Below are 23,789 nucleotides of genomic sequence, written 5' to 3' on the forward strand. Positions count from 1 at the left end.
TTATTGAGAAGCTGTTAGGTACCTAATACGGTTCTAGATACTGAGGAGAATTCAGGTGAAAATACATACAATTTACATCATCCCCTCAAGGGTACAAAATCCAATGGAAAAGAGAGATGAGAAAAATGCAATACAATATTTCAAAAGTAAGTAAACAACAAATCAGATTGGCAATTAATGTCTTATATGAATTCTGAGACAGAAACATCTCCTTTATGGGGAGAGATCAAGAAAGTTCGTGATTTGGCTGGGGCTTCAGAGTAATGGTAAAACATTTCTAAATTTAAAAAATGGATAACAAGTTAACGTCAGCAAGGAATAGAGGCAGAGAAGACGCAACACGTCTGTACGATAGTGAGGCATCACATACAGAACCATAGATGATCACAAAAACATTTTGGTTTCCAAAACAAGAGGTTGGAGTATAAAGCCATGAGTAAAATTTTGAGGAGGGGAGCAACATGATACCATTTATATTTCAGAAGTTGTACTGGGCATCAGGGGCAAGACGGACCGGAGAGATGTGGGGTGGGATGGGAAGGATGGGTTCAATGGGTATCTGTAGGCATTAAGAGAACTGATGGAAATGGACAAGAGTCCCTAGGAAGATGGCAGTTCTTTCTGCAGGAGGAAGGACTCTGAGGTGGGCATTGGAGGATGCAGAGGTATATTCCATCCTGGAAAACTTGTTCCAGATTGGAGAACAGAATGAAGGCTTGGAAGCAAGAGTCCGAGTAATCAGAGTACAAGAAGGTGGAGGCAATGACCACACCAGAGAGTGTGGCCAACGGGGGCGGGGAGAATGCCAGTGCAGGTCGTGGGGAGGTGGGAGCTAAACGTCGGAGTGTAAGAAGAATGCTAAGGGGAAGGTGCTGAGAGTCATAGACAAATTCACCTCTCCGTGTAGTGTGTTCAGATGATTCACTCTGCAACTGACGGTATGGGACAGGGTGGGGACAAGCAGCCGATGGCAAGGTCTGTGGGATAAACAGAGCGCGGCGTTACGAACGTGCATAACAGCCACTACCTGCAAGAGAAGACGGAGGGAGAGCTGGGTCTGAGAAATGTCAAGAATGATTTGCCTATGCTGTTAGGGTGACTCTAGACACTCACCTGGTTGTCCACGTGGCTGATTTTAGGCACCTTTTTATGTCTTAAAATTAAACCGCATGGAGGGGGAATCATGAATTTAGAGCACGGATCTTAACACCTGCTCTATCGTGGCCAATTTCTTGTGATTCTACTTGTTTTCAGAAGTCTCTCTTGACACTATCTCTGCCTCTCTTGGATTGTCTCTGAATGATGTACCTTCCATGGAGTGGGGCAACGGGACCCTGGTGACAGAGTTCGTCTTCCTCGGCTTCTCTTCTCTGGCCGGGCTGCAGCGGCTGCTCTTTGTTGCCTTCCTGCCCCTCTACCTGTTCACTCTGGGCACCAATGCCATCATCGTTTCCACCATCGTGCTAGACAGAGCCCTTCACACCCCCATGTACTTCTTCCTCGCCGTCCTCTCCTGCTCTGAGACCTGCTACACCTTCGTCATCGTACCCAAGATGCTGGTTGACCTCCTGGCCCAGAAGAAGACCATCTCCTTCCTGGGCTGTGCCATCCAGATGTTCACCTTCCTCTTCCTTGGCTGCTCTCACTCCTTCCTGCTGGCGGCCATGGGGTATGACCGCTACGTGGCCATCTGTAACCCTCTGCGCTACACGGTGCTCATGGGACACAGGGTGTGTGTGGGACTCGTGGCTGCTGCCTGTGCCTGTGGCTTTACTATTGCACAGATTATCACCTCCGTGGTATTCCACCTGCCCTTCTGCGCCTCCAACCAGCTCCATCATTTCTTCTGTGACATCGCCCCTGTCCTCACGGTGGCATCTCATCATACCTACCTGAGTCAGATTGTCATCGTCATGCTCTGTGCACTGGTCCTGGTTATCCCCCTGTCACTGATTTTGGTGTCCTATATTCACATCATCTCTGCCATACTCCAGTTTCCTTCCACATTGGGCAGGTACAAAGCCTTCTCCACCTGTGCGTCCCACCTCATTGTTGTCACCATCCATTATGGCTGTGCCTCCTTTATCTACTTACGGCTCAAGTCCAACTACTCCTCAAGCCGAGATGCTCTCATATCAGTCTCCTACACCATCCTGACTCCCTTGTTCAATCCACTGATTTACAGCTTGAGAAATAAGGAGTTCAAGTCAGCTCTTCGTAGAGCTGCGGGAAAAACCATTTCCCTGCCACGATGTTAACCGAGCTCCTGCTCTTCCCAAGCCATTAAAGCACAGGGCATACCAGGAAAAATTCCCAGAGCAGAAATGATTGAGCAAGTGAGCACAGTTTTCAAGAGCAGAGATCATTTCCTTCATTTCCAAGTATAAAATTCAGAAAAACACATCTTCTTGCTGTGATCACATTAAATGTTGCTCACTGAAGTTTTTTCAGCTGAGGGAAAAATAATAGACGGCGATTATAGGAAAACTTGGGTGTGTCCAGAACTCTAGGCTATGGCAAATACTATCATTCAGTCTCAGCCAGATGAGAAGCCGACCCTGAAAAATACTGCGCAGCCCTGGTTCTCTGTTTCAGGGACCCAGGAAGTTCCTGTTTCCATATTTCTCCCTTTCTGGGTAGTTCCTGAATTTCGGTTTTTCAATATCGGCAGACCACAATGTTTCCATGAGGTAATGTTTGTGCAGTGAGCGGGACCATGTTCAGCGCCTAAGATGCATCCAACTAAAGTTCAAGCAAGAAAATTCTGCAAGAAGTGATCTGTTTCTGTGTTTCTGATGTATTATGGGAGCTGACTTTTTTCTAATTTTCTATGCACTGACACAAGCGTAAACTTGGTTAGTATCTCTTGAAGATACCGTCGGAAGCATGGGTTAAAGAGAACACCTAAAATGTCACAGCGTGGCCAACAAAAGGAGGCTAAGCTTCAACCTTTTTCACTAACTCTTCGGCAAATAGAAATCCCTGTGTAACGAGCAAACAGTTCCTGTTCTCCCTGCAGCTCAGGAGTCTGCCTGTGCACTGGAGACCAGAACTTGCCTGGGACATTTTGGTTTTCTCTCCTTCCTGCAGGAGTGAGAGCAAACAGGGCTCTCGGCTCTGGGCAGAAAGCTGCCTTCTGGCTTTAGGTGTTGAGATGCACCTGTCAATAAAGGTCTTCTAACTGAGTTATCTGTTTCCGCATTTTTCCTTTTCCTTCCACCAGATGCTCATCCATGACCTAGCCCTGCCTGGGCTTGAAGCAGGAGGGAGGGGACCCGGATGTCTCCTTTGCAGTTCCCGGTTTGTTGCGGGATGGTGAGCTTGCCTGCAGGGCTGTTAGGTCAACTTCATTTCTTCCATTTCTTGAGGGTGGGGCCTGAAAAGCACAGAGACTAAAGCGAAGTTCATTTCTTTGGCCATCAGGTTCTCTCTCCCTTGGGTCTGTTGTGCAGCCAAGGCCCAGCCTCTCAAGTGACTCGCGAAAAGGAAATAAACTGGTAACCCCCAGGAGTCAGCCTCGTGCATTAATTGTTCAAACCTGCAGGGTGCGCTGCTGTTTCAAGGTTGTTACTCGGTGTGCACTTGGGGCAGCCCAGAGGTCACGCGGTAGGATCTATACTTTGTAGGTAAGAAACCAGCTGTGGGAGAATTAAAACGTCTTGCCCCCTGGTGAGTAGGGCCAATGCTGAGCCCCCATCATCTGCCTCCTTTAATGGCTCGCCTTCAGTGCTCTCACGTGACCCCTGGCGAAGAAGGACCTTTTTAATTAATTAGTAGACGGCAAAATGCGTTAAGTATTCGTCTTTGGCAGCAGCAGACGACACCATGTGGCGTAAGACGAACTCTCACCGATGGGATAAATGGCCTGCACATCACACTGTGTGGCGAATCCCCTTCCTAAAACGGAAGGGGATTTGAGTATAGGTGGGGGGTGGGGGCGTGGCATAAGAAAACCTCCCCCGCTTTCCTCTGGTCTTGTCCAAGACTCGTGGACACTGAAACTTGGAGTCAGATAGCAGAACCCTGATAAGTGGGTAGAAAGGTCACGTGTGTTAGAATGACTCTTTTCCTGGGATAATTTGCTAGCACATTATCCCTATATAATCCTATATAATTTTTCGTCCTTACTTTTTTTTTTATGTGAGCAGAGAATTCATTTGACCTTGGGCCTGACCTCATGGGTTAGAACTGAACATCCTGCTCTCCTTCCTCCTCTTTCACACATATACTCACATGTGTACTCACACACACGCACACACACACACACATGCACACACGCACACAGATGCCTGTGTGCACACTCACGTGCACACATATATACACGTGCACACGTGGTATATAAACACATGCGCACGTGTGTCCACTCTCACACACCCATGCACACACAGATAGATGCATGTACACACGTGCACACACTCATACACATGCACATATGCACACACGGATGTATACGCGCGCGCACACACTCACAGACGCTCTTGGTTAATTGCAGCTCTTCTCTGTAGTCCTGTGTAACTTGCAGGAAAGTGGTAAGATCTTCAGATCTGGGGTTGGCCTTAGTGAGAAACAAAGCTCCTTAGGCCTTCAGATTAAGCTGTTATTCGAGCTGAGCGCATAAATTCAGCCAGTAATAATAAATTCATGGGGCGTTTTTTCCTATTCAGGATTGTTATCCATGAATACATCATGGAGAAGGCTAAACCAAGGCAGAATTAGGGATCAGGGAATTTCTGTGACCTTGGCGGTAAGACAATATATAGCAATACGATTGGATTTGTGGCCTCTCGGCTGGCCTCGCGTATTAAGACTGATTTTCTTTTTTAATTTTTCTGTTTTTTAAATTTTTGAGAGAGAAAAGGCGCAAGTGAGCGAGGGAGCAGAGAGAAGAGGAGAGAGAGACAACCCCACGAGGGGCAGAGAGGGAGGGAGAGAGAAGCGGCCTCACCCTAGCGGGACTCGAGCTCACAAACTGTGAGATCATGACCTGAGCCAGTCCAATGCTTAACTGATTGAGCCACCCAGGTGCCCCAAGACTGATTTTTAAGGTCCTGAGTAGCACTAAGCAGGCCAATCACAATTCAATTCACAATTCAATTCACAACTCAAGAAAATATAACTTTAAGCATGTCAACCTAAAGTATTTACAGATTAGAAAGAAAGATTAGAGGAGAGTGAATTACAGCTGGAGGCGAGACAGCAGTTAAACCCCCACCACAGAGGCATCCACACTGAGGAGGGTGAGTTAGCGTGAGCCCAGCCAACAAGATTCTCCCACCTCATGGAGTTCTGTTCCATATAAGTCAGTGAAAGATTATTTTTAAATGCAATTTTAGTTTTCCTACTCATTGATCTATAACAATATTAACATTCACAAGGATCGAGAATTGATCAGATTGACTGGGTATTTACACTCAGAGAAAAAATTCAACACTAAACTCCCGATCCTTTTCTCATCTCCCTTGATGATTTTAATGAGATATCACAAGTGCACACATTTTCAGAAAACCAGCCATTGTGAAATTAAAGATGGGATTCTGCGTGGCCCAGGTCAGTTCTGCACGTCTCCACAGGACATCTTTCCTTTGAGAAGACAATCGCTCAGAAAAGCGTCCTGCACACTCCCGTGCCATGAGTCCCTCCTCCTGCTCTCCTGGTGATTAAAATGTGGCCATGGCCCAAGTGCACCGGTCTGAGTGAGGGGTTGAGCCCAGTGACCAGACATACAGGCAACATCTGTCTAACAGGATGAGAGAGACCATCTCACGGCAAAAACAGGGTTCCAGAAATGCCCATCTCCTAGCACATTATCCCTATGCCTTGTGCACCTGTTCAACTTCTGTTTATTAATTCAAACTCGCTCAGCGCTCCATGACATGACTTCCTCTATCTTTTCCCCCCAAAAACGTCTGCACTTCCTGAGATGACTTTCCGCACTATTTCCTTGAACTATCCCACTTAATCTTGACCTTGCCAAAAGGAAAACCTTTCGGAACATGATTTTGCTGTTTGCTTTTTCCCTCCGGTGTCTCCGTCAAGAAAGTTGCTCATTGCCCCTGATGAATCTTTATTAGCAAGGTGGAAAGGACTTTGATGCAGGAATCTTTCCCAGGGGGTGTGATAGCACAACAACAGGGCAGACGTTGTGTCTGTGCTGGGCAAGAGACCGAGAGACGTCGCTGGCAGCTACCGGGGGAGCAGCCGCTCAGGATGAATTTATAGGAGGAGTGAACTCTGCAGAGGGGATACGCCGGGGTTGGGGGGCGGGGGAGAGTCGATGGCTGCACTGGGTGCGTCCACAGGGCTCTGAAGGGTTAAGAGCAAATCCTTAAACACCATACATCCTGGAGACCAAGAGGAAAGGGTCAGGTCTGGGATACATGTGTCCCTCTGGGGGCTCAAAACAGCTGTGTGAGAAGGTCAACAGGTGTTGGCAAAAAATGAGGACGATAAATTATTGATCTCGCAAACGTCTCGCAATACATTTAGCAATTTCTAGTCGAGCTCTAGTAAAATAAAATTTTTATTTTATTAGAATATAAAGAAAGACTCTTTTCTGAGGGATACAGAATAAAACCTGTGTAAATATGTAACCTTGTACCAGGATAAGGTGTCTCAATTCTGTAGAGATACCAAGTCATCCTTTTTGCATCTTTAACTTCAAATCGATGCCAGTATCTCTTTTTCGATAGTGTGATAAACACCCCTGCATCTCTAATGAAAGGCTAATGGCAGATGATGGTACAAACTGCCCTGCTGAAAGCAAAATGCACCATAAAATGACAATCATTAATTTAGTGTGACAGTAAAGCAAACTGGACCCACGGATCAAAGCACAGAGCGGAAAATCCAAAAGTCACATTATTGTGCAGCCAAATAATTGAGGAAGGGTTATCTTTAAAAGAAATGGAGCTATGCACATCATTTAATGTTAAAAGAATGCCAATAAGATTTTATTTCACACTTTTTTATTCCAAAAATTGATCAGCTATCACAACATTTTACAATATGGTGACTTTAAAAGAAAACTTAAGTAAATACAGTCAATCTTAAGGAGCTCTCTAAACATGAAAACGGAAATAGTAAACAGGAAATTATTTTAACGTATAAATGATTTATACAATATCGCTTAGCTGTTAATTAAAATAAAGGACAGGGGCATCTGGGTGGCTCAGCCAGTTAAGCATCCAACTCTTGGTTTCGGCTGAGGTCACGATCTTGGGGTTTCGTGAGTTCAAGCCCAGCATCGGGCTCTGTGCTAGCTGCTTGGGATTCTCTCACTCTCTCTCTCTCTCTCTCTCTCTCTCTCTCTCCCTGTCTCTCCATCTCTCTGTCTCTCACTCACCCTGTCTTGGTCTGTCTCAAAAAAAAATAATAAACTTGAAAAGATGTTTTGACATAAAATAAAAGGCCAGATGAGCAAAACTATTTAAGCACTTATAAAAGCAATCACTCATTCATAGCGATATAAATATAGAAAAAATTTAAAGGTCATAAACATAAAGCCAAACAATTCAAAAAATAAAATACATGAGTGAACAAGCAATTCAAAAAAAAGAAAACCTAGCACTCTATGAAACCATTTAGGAAGACGTGCAAGTGGGTAAGGAACTGAATTAGCACCGAATTAGCACCGAGGACGGTCACGAGGATTAGGTGACACGACAAGGGCGAAGTTGTTCGTAATCTCCTGACCCATGGCAGCCAGCAGACGACAGCCGGTGTTCTGCACGCCCCGCACCCCCAGAGTGGCCGGGGTTCCTGCAGCCGGGCTGCTGAGTGCAGGAACAGGGTCATCGAGGTCTGAGGGAGCTGATGCCACACTGACTCCAGAGAAGTGTCACCTGGCCCCACCCCCAGCAACACGCGAGAGTCAAGGCTCAGCGTCCCTGCTGGAAATGAAAAGTAGCAGCTGCTACTTTCGCCAGTAAAAGGCAGAAGATATTTAGTCTATATCGTTGCTATTACTCATGTGCTGTTCTGCTGGCCTTTTCCGTCTAGAGGTTGACTATTCTTGTGTGTGTTCGCAATCTTGCGCTGTCTCACTAGCTCATACTTTGCTTTTTCTTCGGTTTTCTTCTCGCGAGCGCGAAGGGGGCACAGTGTACTGGGTCAGGGCGTGGATTCGTAGCCTCACTGTCTGTATCCAGCTCCTTCACTCGCAGCTGTGTGACCGTAGGCAAATTACTTCATCTTTCTGTTCATCGCCTTCCTCATCCGTTAAATTGTGACATGATATTATTTGTATGATCAACTACTGTGAGGATTATATTGCATTAATAAATGTAAGGTTATAACAATGCCTGAATATAGTGCATTCTGTATAAATGCTGTTGAAATTACTCTACACATATTAACCATCTGCCCTACGCGTCACGGCATGACCCACCTGTCACCTGCTGATAGGAAATAGGCTTGACTCAGGTGCTGTGTCCTCACGTGCACCGGGTCTGCCCTGCCTTCCTTTATGTAGCTCCTTCTCCAACCGCTCGTGATGAGATTTTGTAATTGCCCCGTACAGAAGTCTGGCATATGAATTTTTTAAACATTTCTATTTTGAGGATTTTGTACATAGCATCTTTCTTTTTTTTTTTTTTCAAATCCCTTGTTGCAATGTTTGGAAATGCAAGAGATCTGTAATGCAATGCTTTTTGTTTTGTTTTGTTTTGTGTTTTTAATTTTTTTTTCAACGTTTTTATTTATTTTTGGGACAGAGAGAGACAGAGCATGAACAGGGGAGGGGCAGAGAGAGAGGGAGACACAGAATCGGAAACAGGCTCCAGGCTCCGAGCCATCAGCCCAGAGCCTGACGCGGGGCTCGAACTCACGGACCGTGAGATCGTGACCTGGCTGAAGTCGGACGCTTAACCGACTGCGCCACCCAGGCGCCCCTGTAATGCAATGTTTTAAAGTTTAACAGAACTGCTAAATATTGTGATTACTTCAAATAAATTCTTGTAAATTCTTTTGGACTCCTACACACATAATAACATCATTTGCAAGTAAAGACAATTTGATTCTTCTTTCCCAATCTTTTTTTTTTTTTTATCCTTTTATTCTACTCTCTGGAGCCTCCTGTGAAACATTGAATAGAAGTGAGATGGATGGGCTATTGGTATTTATCTCAAAGGAACAACTTCCAACGTGTCGCTATTAAATTTGAAATTTTCTCTAGTTTCTTTGTGTATAAACTTTACCAGATTAAGAGATAGCTTTCTCTTTCTCATTTGATACAAGTTTTTTTTTTTGAATGATTATATTATTGTCCTTCTTTAATTGGTTAAAGTGGGAAATTTTATTACAATTTTCCTAATGTCAAAAAAAGAGCCCCTTGCATTTTGGAGCTAAACTCACTGTAGGTCATTTTGTTTTGTCTTTTAAAACATGTGCTAATATTCATTATGTGGTCTTGTGTGTGTGTGTGCATGCATGTGTGTGTGCCCGTGCTGGTGAATGCATGCATGTATGTGTGTGTGTGCATCTATATACACAAGGTATGAATTTCCACTTCTCTTAGGAGTTCCATTTGGCATTATATAATCTATCATCGAGTTTTGATATCAAGATGACACTAGCCTCACAAAATGACTTGGGGAGTATTGTCTCTTCATGTGAGTCATTGAAATTGTGGAGGCCATCTGGGCCTGGATATTTCTTTATTGAATGGCTTATAAATGATTCAATTGTTTAATGTTTAAATAAACACTCGTATCTTCCAGAATGGATCATGTGAAGGTTTATTTTACTGAGACTTCATTGATTTTCATCTAACTTTTATAGATGTAGATATCACACTCGCCCCAGTGTGCTTTTATTAACATATTATTCCCCACATCATCTGTGGTCATATCCCCTTTATCAATTCTAATAATGTATATTGAATTTGTCTTTTTCTGATCAGGCTTACTGGAGATTTATCACATCGGTTTTGCTCAGAGGAACAATTTTTGACTTTGCTAATTGTCTATATATTAAATTTCTCTTCTGTTTCACCTATTTCAATTCCTACTTTGACTGTAACCTTTCTTTCCTCCAATGTTTATTTTTAGATCTTTTCTCTAATACATGATTTCAAGGCTGTGCAAGTAGCTTTCAGTCCTTCTTCCTTCGTGTTGTAGGTATTTATGGCCATCGATTCCCTTCTAAGTGCTATGGTAGCTGAATCTCACAAGCTCTCAGATGCAATATTTTAAAAATATTTTCTCACTAGAGAATTCTCCTTTAACTAGCAGTTATGTATACTTCCTAAATTCCCAACATATGGGGGATTTTCTAGCTATACTTTGTATTTATTTGTTTATTCGGGAAATATTTATTGATTGCTATGTACCATGCATGCTTCTAGGACCAGATATGGATCAGAAGCAAAGTGAAGAAACATCCCTGACCTTTGTGGGCTTTATGTTTTTGGCGTTGTTATTGATATGTGCAGTGTAGGCTAAAAGTATGCTCTATGTAATGGGAACCCTCTTGCACTGTTGGTGGGAATGCAAACTGGTGCAGCCGCTCTGGAAAAGAGTGTGGAGGTTCCTCAAAAGATTAAAAATAGAACTACCCTATGACTCAGCAGTAGCACTACTAGGAATTTATCCAAAGGGTAGAGGAGTGCTGATTTGAAGGGCAGCTTTGTCAGCAAAAGCCAAATTATGGAAGGAACCCAAATGTCCATCAACTGACGAATGGATAAAGAGGATCTATCTGATTTTATATACAATGGAACACTACTCGGCAATGAGAAAGAATGAAATCATGCCATCTGCAGCAATGTGGATGGAACTAGAAGGCATTATGCTGGGTGACATAAGTCAGCCAGAGAAAGACAGATAACCATATGTTTTCACTCCTATGTGGATATTGAGAAACTTAACAGAAGACCATGGGGAAAGGGAAGGGGGAAAAAATAGTTACAAACAGAGAGGGAGGGAAGCAAACCATAAGAGACACTTAAATACAGAGAACAAACTGAGGGTTGATGGGGGACAGGGGAAAATGGGTGATGGGCATTGAGGAGGGCACGTGTTGCAGGTAAGGGATGAACCACGGGAATCTAACCCCAAGACCAAGAGCACACTTTACACACTGTATGGTAGCCAATTTGATAATAAATTATATTTTAAAAAATAATAATAAATAAATAAATAAAAACATGCTCTATGTGATTTTAATCCTTTGATGTGAGTTGAAATTTTCTTTATTGTCCAGTGTGTAGATATACATTCTGCAATTGTTAGCTGAAGGATTTTGCTATTTTTTCCTAAATAAAAAGCTTTAACATTGTTCAGTGTTTCTGTGTCCTTACTAATCTGTACTCTATTTTTTATATGACTTACCAAGAAAGGGGTATTAAACTCCCCACAATGACTGTGGATTTTCTGTTTCTTCCCTTAAGTCTATTAATATTTATATACATGTTACATAAATATTATAAATATGTATATATATTCAAATTATGGTAGCTTCCTAATAATGAATTAAACCATATCATATATATATATATATATATATATAGAAATAGAAATAGAAATAGAAATAGAAATATATATATATATATATAGTAAACCAAACTCCTTTACCATTGGTAATGTTTTTTGCCATAGAGCCTAAATGTCACGTTTTAATACAGCTAGCACTATATTTCTTTGTTTGGTCTTTGTAAGCCTTGAGTATTTCTTTTGCATCATATTAGCCAAATTTTACCAAGTTGCGCTGTAATAATAGACATTTCTAAATTCTAAGTGGTTGACAACTTCAAAGGTTTGTTTCTTGAGCCAGGTGTGTTTGGATACCAGGTGGTTCCACTTTGATATCAGGCTCTGTTTCCGCCTTTCTGCAATCCAGAATGAAGAAATTGCCCTTATCTGTGGCCAGCCATTCTCCTTGTGGAAGGGAAGGAGGCAGGTAGATCTATGCCGTGGTTCTTAAAGCTTCTGCTAAAATGTGGTCCACACCAGCTTTTACGTTTCCTAGCTAAAGCAAGTCTCATGGTCAAGCTTGATGTCAATGAGACAGCTAAGTACACTTTCCCCACAGGGAGCACTGCAGATCCAATGGCTATGAACCGAGGCGTTTATACCGATACGTGGAAAGTGAAATCTATGGTGAAGATAATGATCTGAAATTTTCTTTCGTTATATTTTCTTTTTTTATTCTTCCCCTTGTCAAGAACAGGAATTAATATCATGCTGATGTTCAAAATACACCCATTCGCTCCAGATCTTTGACCCTACCTTCTTCCCCAGAAAGCTGACTTATCAATTACAGTAATTGGATAAAAGTATGAAGGACATCAAAACTAGGATGCCGCTAATCCCAAGTAACTCCGTTGTCTATGCAATTCTCCTATGCTTCGAACTTCCTCAATTTTAATGTGCCATTTATTTTCCGTTGGGACCTTGACTGATGCAATGACTAGGAACAGAGATGACTAAAAAACATGGGTTTCCAGGATGAAGTTATTTATCTATCTAAGAAGACACAGATAACCTCCTTACTAGTGTGAAAAGGGATGAGTTCATGCTCAGATAAGCATCAGTGTGGCATAGTTTGAATTGTGGAGGAAGACCACAGCATCAGGCAGTCATGTGCTTTGGCTCAGATGGCATGCCAGTCACAGTGACTATACAGAATTTTTAAGCTCCTGGTATTCTTACAATGATAGAGAGTGAGTGAACACAGACAAAGTTACGAGTAATGAATAGACAATTTAAAAGACGTGGAAAATCAGAACGCCCTCTTAACAAATTTGAAGGAGGCCACATCATCTGGAGTCTTACGACAGCCATCGCGGAGGGTGAAGTCCGCAGTCTGGATGTGTATTTAGCTTTTAAACATAAACCTGATGAGAGCTCTTATGCTAAAGGAGACATGAGACGTGGGATGAATACATTTCAGATGACCTAAGTGAGGCCGAGGTCTTGATTCTCCAGTTCCCCTGAACCACCCTTGTCTGTTGAAGAAGATACCACCCCAACCCCCACACATCTAAGGGAATCAACCGTCCTCTGCATAAAAGACTCTGTGGTTGCACCTGGGCTAGTTGCCCCTTCACCTAACAGGCCCCCAACAGGATTGAGATCACAACGAGATTTGGGTAGAAGGGTGGAAGGCCAGCTCTGAGGTAGCTTAGACAGAAAAAACAAAAACCTATCAGTCCTGCCAACTTGTATCAGTGGGGGTCAGGAGGCCATGTCCCTATGCAAAAAAAGAACTGTGAAGATCTTAGACCAAAGGGGAAGACACATCAATTTCAATCTTGTTACATTCGTTGATACAGGAGCACTCAACTGGGATTCAGAATTTAATAGGTGGACTCATGCCTCCAGAAAAGGCATTGTCTGCTAGAATAATTGAAGCCTGAACTAAATATTGACCTATGGTTAATACATTGGAAAGGGCACAGCTTTTGTAACACACCATAATGAATCCAAAAGCTCTGGGAAATGAATGTGTTGGGATAGAAACACTATAGAAAACTGCCATATACAACACTAACCACCAACACCCAGGGGACCTCGTTGCATTTACAGAATGCAGTAGTGAATATCAACATCCTTAAAGAGTTCTGTGGTGATTGCTATTATAGACTAGAGGTGATGGGTAATAGTACTCTGGAGAATGGAAGCCTGGGGGTCACACAAAACTGTCAGAGATACGATGTGGACAATAAACAATATAAACTGAAGCATGTGATGATGATTAGTGCTATGAACTGCAAAGATCTGTGGAAACGGCCAGTTGACCGTGGGATTTCTGACAACAAAATAGATGAGCAGCCAATCAATAAACTGTTTGATCGTAGTCTATGTCTGATGGATGACTGTGCAAGTTGCCAGTATGGTAATTCATAGCCTCTTACCTAAATTTCAGTACGACACCAATTCCCAAACCTGAAACTCCTTGATTGTAAAAGAAGATGGATAATTTTGAGGAAGGACGCACAACATGGCCACAATTGTATCCTGAAAATCTTGACCCAGTAATTCCCAGAGAGATCTCCACCACTTACCAAAGTGCCTGTGCACTGGATAAAGGAAAATATTCAGACCTTGTGGAGGTTCTTAGATACCGTCCGTACGCTTAGGCACATCCCGAGAGACTCAGAATGCCACTATGATCTACTGGTCAGAGTAGAAACCAATGGGGGGCAGATATTAGGTGAAGTCTTGGTTCAGGTCTGCCAGGATTTGAGGCTCTTTGAAACCGGGCTCAGGCTCTGAGAAGGCTGGTGGTTTATTTCTTCTTTGCCTCATTCCTATTATGTTCCTCTTGTGGGTCTCAACTGAAACGCTTGGGGAGTTCACCAGCTCACCACTCCATTGTGGTCTTTTGTCGTCCAACTCCATGAGTCTCAATCTCTTGACTTTTTGGTAGTCTCTTCCAAAACTGCCAGGTTCTCTGGCGAGTGGATGCTCCCCATGTACTAGAACAATCTCTCCAGGTTTCTTGCTTTTCCTGGATTCTGCTCCTTAGGGTCCTGATGTCTTCAAACCAATTTTTCTCCAATATTTTCTTGTAGCTTTTCTGGTTATTCCTGGTGGGTGGGTTGAGTCAAAATTTCCTCATCTATTATTCCTAAAAGAGGAACTCCTATTTTCTTTTGTTAACTAAAGTAGATGTTCTAAAGCATAAAGTGCACAGATCAGAAGTTGTATAGTTTGAGGAGTTTTTATAAATTAAACACACCAGGGGCGCCTGGGTGGCTCAGTCGGTTAAGTGTCTGACTTCAGCTCAGGTCATGATCTTACACTCCGTGAGTTCAAGCCCCGCGTCGGGCTCTGTGCTGACAGCTCGGAGCCTGGAGCCTGCTTTGGATTCTGTGACTCCTTCTGTCTCTGCCCCTCCACCTCTCACTCTGTCTCTCTTTCAAAAATAAATAAACATTAAAAAAAAATTTTTTAATTAATTAATTAAACACACCAGATAAATAAATTATCGTGAGAACTTCATAAGGCTCCATTGTGATTCTTCCCAGGCATTATCGCCCAAACCTAACCTTTACCCTGGCTTCTATCACCATAATTTTCACCCTTTTTTGGTCATTATACAATGAAATTATGTGTGTCTGGTTAATTTCTCCGGATATCATGTGTGAGAATTTGATGTTTTTATCTTTTCAGAGTATCTTTAGCTTTACAGAAAATAATGCATAAAAACACAGAGTTCCCGTATGTACCCTCCCCAACCAATATACCCAGCATCTCCTATGACTAACATCTTGAAATATTGGACTACATTTGTCAAATTTAGGTTTTTTTTTTAATGTTTGTTTATTTATTTTGAGAGAGAGAGAGGGAATCCCAGGCAGGCTCTTCACTGACAGCATGGAACCGTGAAATCATGACCCAAGCTGAAATCAAGAATCAGATGCTTAACTGACCGAGCCACCCAGGCAGCCCACATCTGTCGGATTTGTTGAACTAATATCAACACGTTAGTATTAACTGAAGTCTATAGTTGAAATTGAGGTTCACACTTTGTATTGTATATAGGTTCTATAGGTTTTCACAAATGCATAATGTCTCACATCCGCCATTGTAATACCACAGAGAATAGTTTCAGCCCCCTAAAAATCCCCAAGACTCTACCTTTTTATCCCTCTCTACCTTCCCTGAACCCCGGACAACCACCAATCTTTTCACTGTCTCTATAATTTGGTTTTACCCAGAGTGTCAGGTAGTGGAAGTTACACAGTATGTAGCCTTTGCAGACTGGCTTTTTTCACTTAGCAATACGCATTTAAGGTTCTTCAATGTCTTTTCATGATAGGATAGCTTCTTTCTTTTTCTATTTATTTATTCCTTCACCAAGACCATGCCGTCTTGATTACTGTTACTTTATAGTAAGCCTTGAAGTCAGGTAGCATCAGTCCTCCCATTTGATTGCTCTCTTTTAACGTGTTTTAAAATGTAGATTCATTTTTATTCAGATAGACCAACATATCAGGAGGTAATTGTCATTGAAAAGATAGTTTGTTACAATTCCTATGACGGGGGTGGGGGTGGGGAGTTACACCATGCCACTCAAGTCAATACACCAAGGAACACTGAGTTGGGTCACAGGCAGAGAGGACAAGGGGAAATGAGAAAGATCTCCCTTCCTGCCCGCCTGCCCCCCTCCACCTTTTTATTTGGTTTTCATGGGAAGGAAAGGGCAAGGCAGGGTAAGCAAGCTAAGCAGGTTTAGGACTGGCCAGTTTGATAATTTCAGGGAGCTCCTGAGTGTGGGGCCATCCCTAGTTGTCTGAAACATGGCCTTGGGATAACCAGCAAAGGGAAATGATGTAAAGCCTGAAAAAGCAGACATTTTGAGAGTAAGGGCCCTAGACTCTTCAGTTGGCACACGAAAGGCATGCTCTAAGTAAAGTCATCTGTTATCGCCAGGAATTGGAAGCCTTTAACCCTAGGAGGGCAGTCTCTCCCTGGTCAAGGCCCCAAATGTTAAAACAACAGATATAGAAACTAGAAAATGTACTTAACATGCAATACTGCGTTGACTATCCTGGGTCTTTAGCCTTTCCATATAAACTTCATGGCCAGTTTCTTGATATACCTAAAATAAGTTGCTAGGATTTTGATTGGGATTGCCTTGAATTTATAGATCAAGTTGGGGAGAGCTAACATCTTAACAATACTGCGTCTTCCTATCCATGAACATGGACTCTTTTTCCATTGATTGAAATCTTCTATTTCTGGGGCGCCTGGATGGCTCAGTCGGTTAAACGTCCGACTTTGGCTCAGGTCACCATCTCATGGTCCGTGAATTCAAGCCCCGCGTCGGGCTCTGCGCTGACAGCTCAGAGCCTGGAGCCTGTTTCAGATTCTGTGTCTCCCTCTCTCTCTGACCCTCCCCCGTTCATGCTCTGTCTCTCTCTGTCTCAAAAATAAATAAACATTTAAAAAATTTTAAAAAAAAAAGAAATCTTCTATTTCTTTCATCAGTATTTTTATAATTTCATAAGATGGACTTTTGTATATTAACTCTGTATCCTGCAGCTTGCTTTAACCTCATCTGTTACTTTCAGGGGTTTTTGGATCTAGTCTTTGGGATTTTCTATGTAGACCATCGTGCCACATGTGAAGAGATGTTTTCTTGTTTTTATTTTTATACCTTCTATTTTGTTCTTATGTAGAAGCTAAGCAGGTTTCCCTTCTCTGGAGATAATCTATTTCTGTCCGGCGGATCTTTAGAAGGATTACCAGTTGAGATCCACTATAAGTTAAATTCAGGGCTCAAATTTCTTAGACCAAGCAGAGATGCAAACTTGAACTGCAAATCAGAATGAAGGCCTACTGGGGCGCCTGGGTGGCGCAGTCGGTTAAGCGTCCGACTTCAGCCAGGTCACGATCTCGCGGTCCGGGAGTTCGAGCCCCGCGTCGGGCTCTGGGCTGATGGCTCGGAGCCTGGAGCCTGTTTCCGATTCTGTGTCTCCCTCTCTCTCTGCCCCTCCCCCGTTCATGCTCTGGCTCTCTCTGTCCAAAAAAAAAAAAAAGAATGAAGGCCTACTGCTCACAACCTCTCTGAAATGGATTTATTTTCCCCACCCTGTCCCATGTCTTTGGTCAGCCTGGGGGCAACTTTGCCATTAGTGTCTCCGAACAGTGAGTTGAGGGGCGGGCTTAGTTGTGCTTCATGCTTATCCTAAGGCACCATCCTTCAGAGTTAGAGCTTAAAGTAGAAGATCTATTTTTTGACTCAAGTTTGGTGGGCACTGGAGTTTAATTGCAAACATCTTCCTCCTCTGATTCCCTCAAATCAGCATCGTGGGTTTGTCATTCCTTCCAGATAAGTCAATGTCTTCAGTGTGGAAGGAACTTCCAACATTCCACTCATCTTTCTAGATTCTTGCTTTGTTGCAGATTTTGATCTGAAAGTTCCTGCTATGCTGTCAGCTTGTCAACATATTTATATATATGTTTTAAATATTCCCCTGGCAATTTTAGTTGTTTTCAGAAGGATGATTTGCTGGAATATCCAGACTGGCTACTACCAGAAGGTGCTGGTAGAAGGTGGAGGAAGGTGCTCAGCCTTCCTCCTCACTTGTTTTCCCTTGAACGTCCTGGCACTAGACATTCAGTAGTTTCCAGTTAGCTTTCCTACTCCCAGTGTTTTTGTTCATAAAGTCATGGGATGAATCTCAGCCCTGATTGTGTTCGTGGATCTTCACTGGGACCTTGTCATCTTTCTAGCGCTCCTGATGTCACTGGCACATGCTTTAGCACGCCTCTTGTTACATTTGTATTAGTCTTCCTGCTAAGTTAGAACGATCGGTGTGATCTATTTATCTTTGAATCACTGTGATGCCTAATGTTATGCCTTCCAAATCACCACACTCTATGAGTGGTTGCCGAATAAAAGTCTTTCCCTTGCAATAATTCCCTGAAGGTCATTTAAAAACCCAGTTGTCTGACTTTTATTCAGACTTTGAGTAGAGAAGGGAGATGGAGATTTCCCACATAATCACCAACCCTTGCCTTTACCTCTTCCACGTTATCAAATCAGTCTTCATGGCGTTGGAAAACTTGCTTTCTCTTGACATCTCAGTGTTTTGTAACCTTTTTGTCAGAAAGTAACTAAACTCCCCCCATGCTAAAAGAATACTTATTTACCATTTTAGTGCTTTACAGAGTGGGAACGTTTTTTTGCAATCTGAATTACTCTCTTCTGTATCAGATAAGATGCCCTTGCGTAAATTCAGCCATTTGTTTTCTTTCTCCCATTAGCTCCCCTTAAGACCTAGAGGTCCCTAGTCCTTAGAATCCCAGAAGGTTGTAAATATTCTCCAACTTAATTATAGAATCTGAATTGACATATGAATATAGAATGGGCTATTTTCAACCTCTTATTTAAGACTCAAAAAGGTTTGGACATCTAAGTGTCTAGATTAACACTTTATGAAATGTTTCAGGGCATTTTTTTCCCAATTGCTTCTTCTTTCAGGACGGACATCATGGCTTTTACAAGTGACCTTCTACTGCTGCCTTTTTCAACATTCGAAAAACCTACAAGACTGTGAGCCATGAAACTCAAAAGTCTTACGTCAACTTTCTTGATCACTTGAACATAAGTGGGTAAGTGGATCTTCTGTGTCAGTTACTGTCTGAAGAAGGAAACATTTTCCACCAAGGATTTCAAATTTGAATGGATTTGCACAATAATTTTTTATTATTATGGAAAAGATTCTGCACCAAAGTAAAACTTGATTTGCTTTTTTCTTGAAATGAAGGAAGCATCCACTCTGATGGCGTGTGCACGCACACACACACAGAAACACATATGCACACATAGCACATTTCCCATCAAATTGAAATGCCGAGAAACGAAGCAAGACAAGTGACAGAGGCAGGGCAGGAAAGTGCATCAGCATAGATTTTGATTTTTTTTAAAAAAGGTGACTTGGAGAATAATAGAAAACTTAGGAATGATATAGATTGTAATAGAAGAGCAGAGAGCACATTCTAGGGGAAATAAAATCACAGTCTATGAGAAAGCTCAGAAACAAAAGGAGAATTAAGCCATGTCATCACTTATTAAGCTTTTGTTTATAGAGCCTATTATGTGCCCTGTAGTGTGGTGGGTGCTACGGATCATTCAGAAGACATTGCCATGGCCCCTGCCTCAAAGAAACAGCGTATAGAAGGTGTGTATGTGAATGTGTGTGTGTTACTATAAACTATATATATTCTCTACTCTATGTGGTATTATGTACTATGTTCTATATACATCCTATACTATATGTAGTATTATACTATATTCTATACTATATATAAAATATAGTATAATGTACTATATAATATGTAGTATTTAGTCTAGAATATATGGTATATATAATAATCTATATGTATAGTATATAGTACTACTCGATAGATAGATGATAGATAGATAGATAGATATAACTACAAGATAATATCCAACTTATTCAACATATAAGTATGATTTCAAAATCTCTAAATGTTATGAAGAGGAAAAGCATCTATGTGGATTCTAATAGGGAAGGTTTATTGGAGAATGTGAGACACGATAGGGATTTGAATGCAGAAAACAATAGGTTAGGGGTACCTGGGTGGCTCAGTCGGTTAAGCTTCCGACTTCGGCTCAGGTCATGATCTCGCGGTCTGTGAGTTCGAGCCCCGCATCGGGCTGTGTCAACAGCTCAGAGCCTGGAGCCTGCTCCAGATTCTGTGTCTCCCTCTCTCTCTGCCCCTCCCCTGCTTGCTCTCTCTCTCTCTCTCTCTCAAAAACAAATAAATATATTTTAAAAAATAAATATATTTTATTTAAAATAATATAAAATATATATATTTTAAAATAATATATATCATTTATAAAAATAATATATTTTATAAAAATATAAAATTTGATAATTGAAGAAAATTTGAAAATTACAATCAGATTATTCCAGAAAAGTCAGAAACGGCAAAAGGAGTTTTACTTGATGAGCAGCATGGGATCATGCTTGCTTTAGTCCCGTGGAAAAAGTGGGGGCAGATTCTGACATAAAATGGCAGTGGCATAAGACACAGAGCAGAAAGTAGATCAGAAGTTCAAAGACTCTGGGGCACCTGGGTGGCGCAGTCGGTTAAGCGTCCGACTTCAGCCAGGTCACGATCTCACGGTCCGGGAGTTCGAGCCCCGCGTCGGGCTCTGGGCTGATGGCTCAGAGCCTGGAGCCTGTTTCCGATTCTGTGTCTCCCTCTCTCTCTGCCCCTCCCCCGTTCATGCTCTGTCTCTGTCCCAAAAATAAATAAACGTTGAAAAAAAAATTAAATAAATAAATAAATAAATAAATAAATAAATAAAATTAAAAAAAAGTTCAAAGACTTAAATTTTGCCACTGACCCTACTACTTGAGCATCTTATTTAGCTGTTTTCTATTCGATTCAGGCAAAAAATGTTGAGCCTATGACACACACTTTATGCTAGGGATTCAGCTATTAATAAAAAAAGTCATCCCGGCCTGTAAACAGAAGCTAATAATCTATAGAGGGAGCCAAACATAGGAGATGAGTTCAGTTTAACACCGTAAGTGCAAAGATGAGGATCCTTCCAGGTTACTCTGCTCAGGAGAAAGCACGTCGTGCACTCACGTGGCCTGTAACAAGGACACAAAGACACTTGTGCTGTCTACCGGGTGGTGAGGCTTACGTGAAACCCTCTTGTTTTCTGCAAAGTGCCACACGAAGAGAAAGGGTCATGACGGCAGGTGGGTGGAACCACCTAAGCGAAGGAGCCTCGCAGGGGTGATAAAGAATGAACTTGTACAAGTGCCTCAGGTGAAGCCACTCCTTCCACGTACAGCCGTTAGAGAGGCCAACAAGCTGAGAGATGTCGAGGGGTACGCGTAAACCTGGTTTCTCCTAAATTTCTGAACCGACTCTGAAAGTGAGATGATTAGGGCTCTGGATGTTATAGGGGCTGTCTTAACTCAACTATGCGCCGGTAGAAAGATCTCCAAGGGTGTGATGTGGAGAGAGCGCTGGAGAGATGGTCCGTCGCCTGAAGGAAACCAGGGCCTGTGAGGTCACTGCTCTGCCTCTGATAACGAAAGTGCCATGAACGGCCGCGTTCAACGGGAACAGTGGAAATGCATTTCCTCATCACAGCAAGAGAAATCTGCCTTCCCCTCACCTCCCCACCCCCATTCCCAACTCCCCAAGGTGCCTTCTGATGGAGATCGAATGATGAGTTGGATTTTCAGACTCTTGTCCACCAGGAATTGCTCTTGAACTTAAAATAATAATAATAATGTTCGCCTTTATCATTGCACCCATCTGCTGATTGTATTGGGTCACCGACATGCTTTCTTGCTTGCCCCCTTCCTAGCAGGCCATCTACGATGACTGCCTGTTGTCAGAGGACAGGCCATCCATTACAACTGCTACCAATAATCATGTGCACTGGCAGATGTTATAAATTACATGCATAATTTAGATATGTAGATATTTCAAAGGCCTTTTTTTTAATGTTTATTTATTTTTGACAGAGAGAGAGAGAGAGAGACAGAGCATGAGTGGGCGAGGGGCAGAGAGAGAGGGAGACACAGAATCTCAAGCAGGCTCCAGGCTCCGAGCTGTCAGCACAGAACCCGACGCGGGGCTTGAACTCACGGACCACGAGATCATGACCCAAGCCGAAGTCGGACGCTTAACCGACTGAGCCACTCAGGCGCCCCTAAAAGCCATTTTTTTATTTAGGAAAAATAATAGCACCACATTCAGAAGTAGCAAATTATTCTTATTTCTGTTTGGACAGTAGCCAAAAAGAGGTGGAAATATTCTGGGCTACATAAAAGTGAAGTATATTTAGAATCATCAAGTTAAAATATGTTTCTCGTTAAATATTTGGAAAACATAAAAATAGAAAGCAAACCCAAATCACCTCTAATCTTATTATAAATATGGCTTCATATCTTGCTTTTTCTCTTACAGTAGGAGAATGTTCTCATAACCTCATATAGCCTTTGGAAATATCAAACTTGCTTCTGTGGTTGGTTCTTTTAACCGTTGTGTATTTCTCTAATATAATCATTCTCCCAGTACTGGAGATTAAAAATTTCTTCTAAAAATTGTCAAAAGGAATATCTTTGTTGAGAGAGAGACAGAGAGAGAGAGAGAGACAGAGAGAGAGAGAGAGAGATCTATTAATATTCTGAGCCAGGAAATATGATACTGAAAGTGAAGGCACTGGGAGAATGTTCTTACTACACAGATGGTTATCATTTTGTCTCTCCCAAACTCATTCACAGAAGGAAGTCATCCAGACGCAAGGCTTCAACAGGACCACCGTGGTTACCCAGTTCACCCTGGTGGGCTTCTCTAGCCTGGGGGCACTCCAACTGCTGCCGTCTGTCCTCTTTCTTCTCCTCTACGTGACCATCCTGCTGGCCGATGCCACCACCATGACTGTCATCCGCTGCAGCAGGACTCTACACCCTCCCACGTATGGGTTCCTGTTCATCCTTTCCTTCTCCGAATCCTGCGACACTCTTGGCATCATCCCTCAGCTGCTGGCCCACCTGCTCCCAGCCACCAAGGGCATCTCCTCTGTGGCCTGTGCCACGCAGCTCTTCTTCCTTGGCTTTGCCTGCACCAATTGCTTTCTCATCGCTGTGATGGGGTACGATCGTTAGGTGGCGATTTGCCACCCTATGAGCTACACGCTCATCATGAACAAGAGGGTAGGGTTGGGGTTGGTTTCCCTGTCCGGAGTCACAGCCTTCTTCATTGCTTTGCTGGCCACCAAACTCATCTGTGACATGACTTTCTGTGGTCCCAACAGAGTCAACCGCTATTTCTGTGACATGGCGTCCGTCACTAAGTTGGCCTGTGCAGACACCCATGTGAAAGAACCGGCTCCATTCAGCCGAAGCATTCTGGCGATCATGGCGCCTTTCCTGCTGATTCTGATCTCCTGTGGCTTCATCGTTAACACCATCCTGAAGATCCCCTGGGCTGAGGGGAAGAGAAGGCCTTTGCCCCACCTCGCGGTAGTCTTCGTGCACTACGGCTGTGCCTCCATCACCTACCTGAGGCCCAGATCAAAGTCTGCCTCAGACAAGGATCAGTTGGTGGCAGTGACCTACACTGTGGTCACTCCCCTGCTCAATCCTCTGGTCTACAGTCTGAGGAATCAGGAGGTGAAGTCTGCCCCGAAAAGATTTTTGGGAAAGCCCTGGAGCCGCCAAGGTGATCTAACAAAAAACCCTAAAATTAACGAGGGAAGTTACAGGAGAAATCAAAGGCGGGACGCTTTCTCTGTCTTTTTACCAATCCAGTCCTGACGTGGACAATGTTTCC

At 42.8% G+C, this 23,789-nt stretch overlaps 2 protein-coding genes across 2 annotated transcripts; both read left to right on the forward strand.

The window, feature by feature from the left end:
* Positions 1–1,313: 1,313 nt before the first annotated feature.
* LOC101080507 (olfactory receptor 10K2) lies at positions 1,314–2,285 on the forward strand. The gene has a single exon (XM_003999613.4). The coding sequence runs from the start codon at positions 1,314–1,316 to the stop codon at positions 2,256–2,258; it is 945 nt and encodes a 314-aa protein (XP_003999662.4). The 3' UTR covers positions 2,259–2,285.
* Positions 2,286–11,903: 9,618 nt separating this feature from the next.
* LOC101098280 (olfactory receptor 10T2-like) lies at positions 11,904–23,789 on the forward strand. The gene is given in 2 exon segments (XM_045048642.1): positions 11,904–12,095; positions 22,739–23,789. Coding segments are annotated over 2 exon segments (1,227 nt in total). The 3' UTR covers positions 23,774–23,789.

Source organism: Felis catus, chromosome F1 (genome assembly GCF_018350175.1).
Source record: "Felis catus isolate Fca126 chromosome F1, F.catus_Fca126_mat1.0, whole genome shotgun sequence".
Classification (NCBI taxonomy): Eukaryota; Metazoa; Chordata; class Mammalia; order Carnivora; family Felidae; genus Felis; species Felis catus.

What these genes read in the sequence shown, in the direction of transcription:
- LOC101080507 (XM_003999613.4), top strand. Translation starts at nt 1,314, where the DNA reads ATGGAGTGGGGCAACGGGACCCTGGTGACAGAGTTCGTCTTCCTCGGC.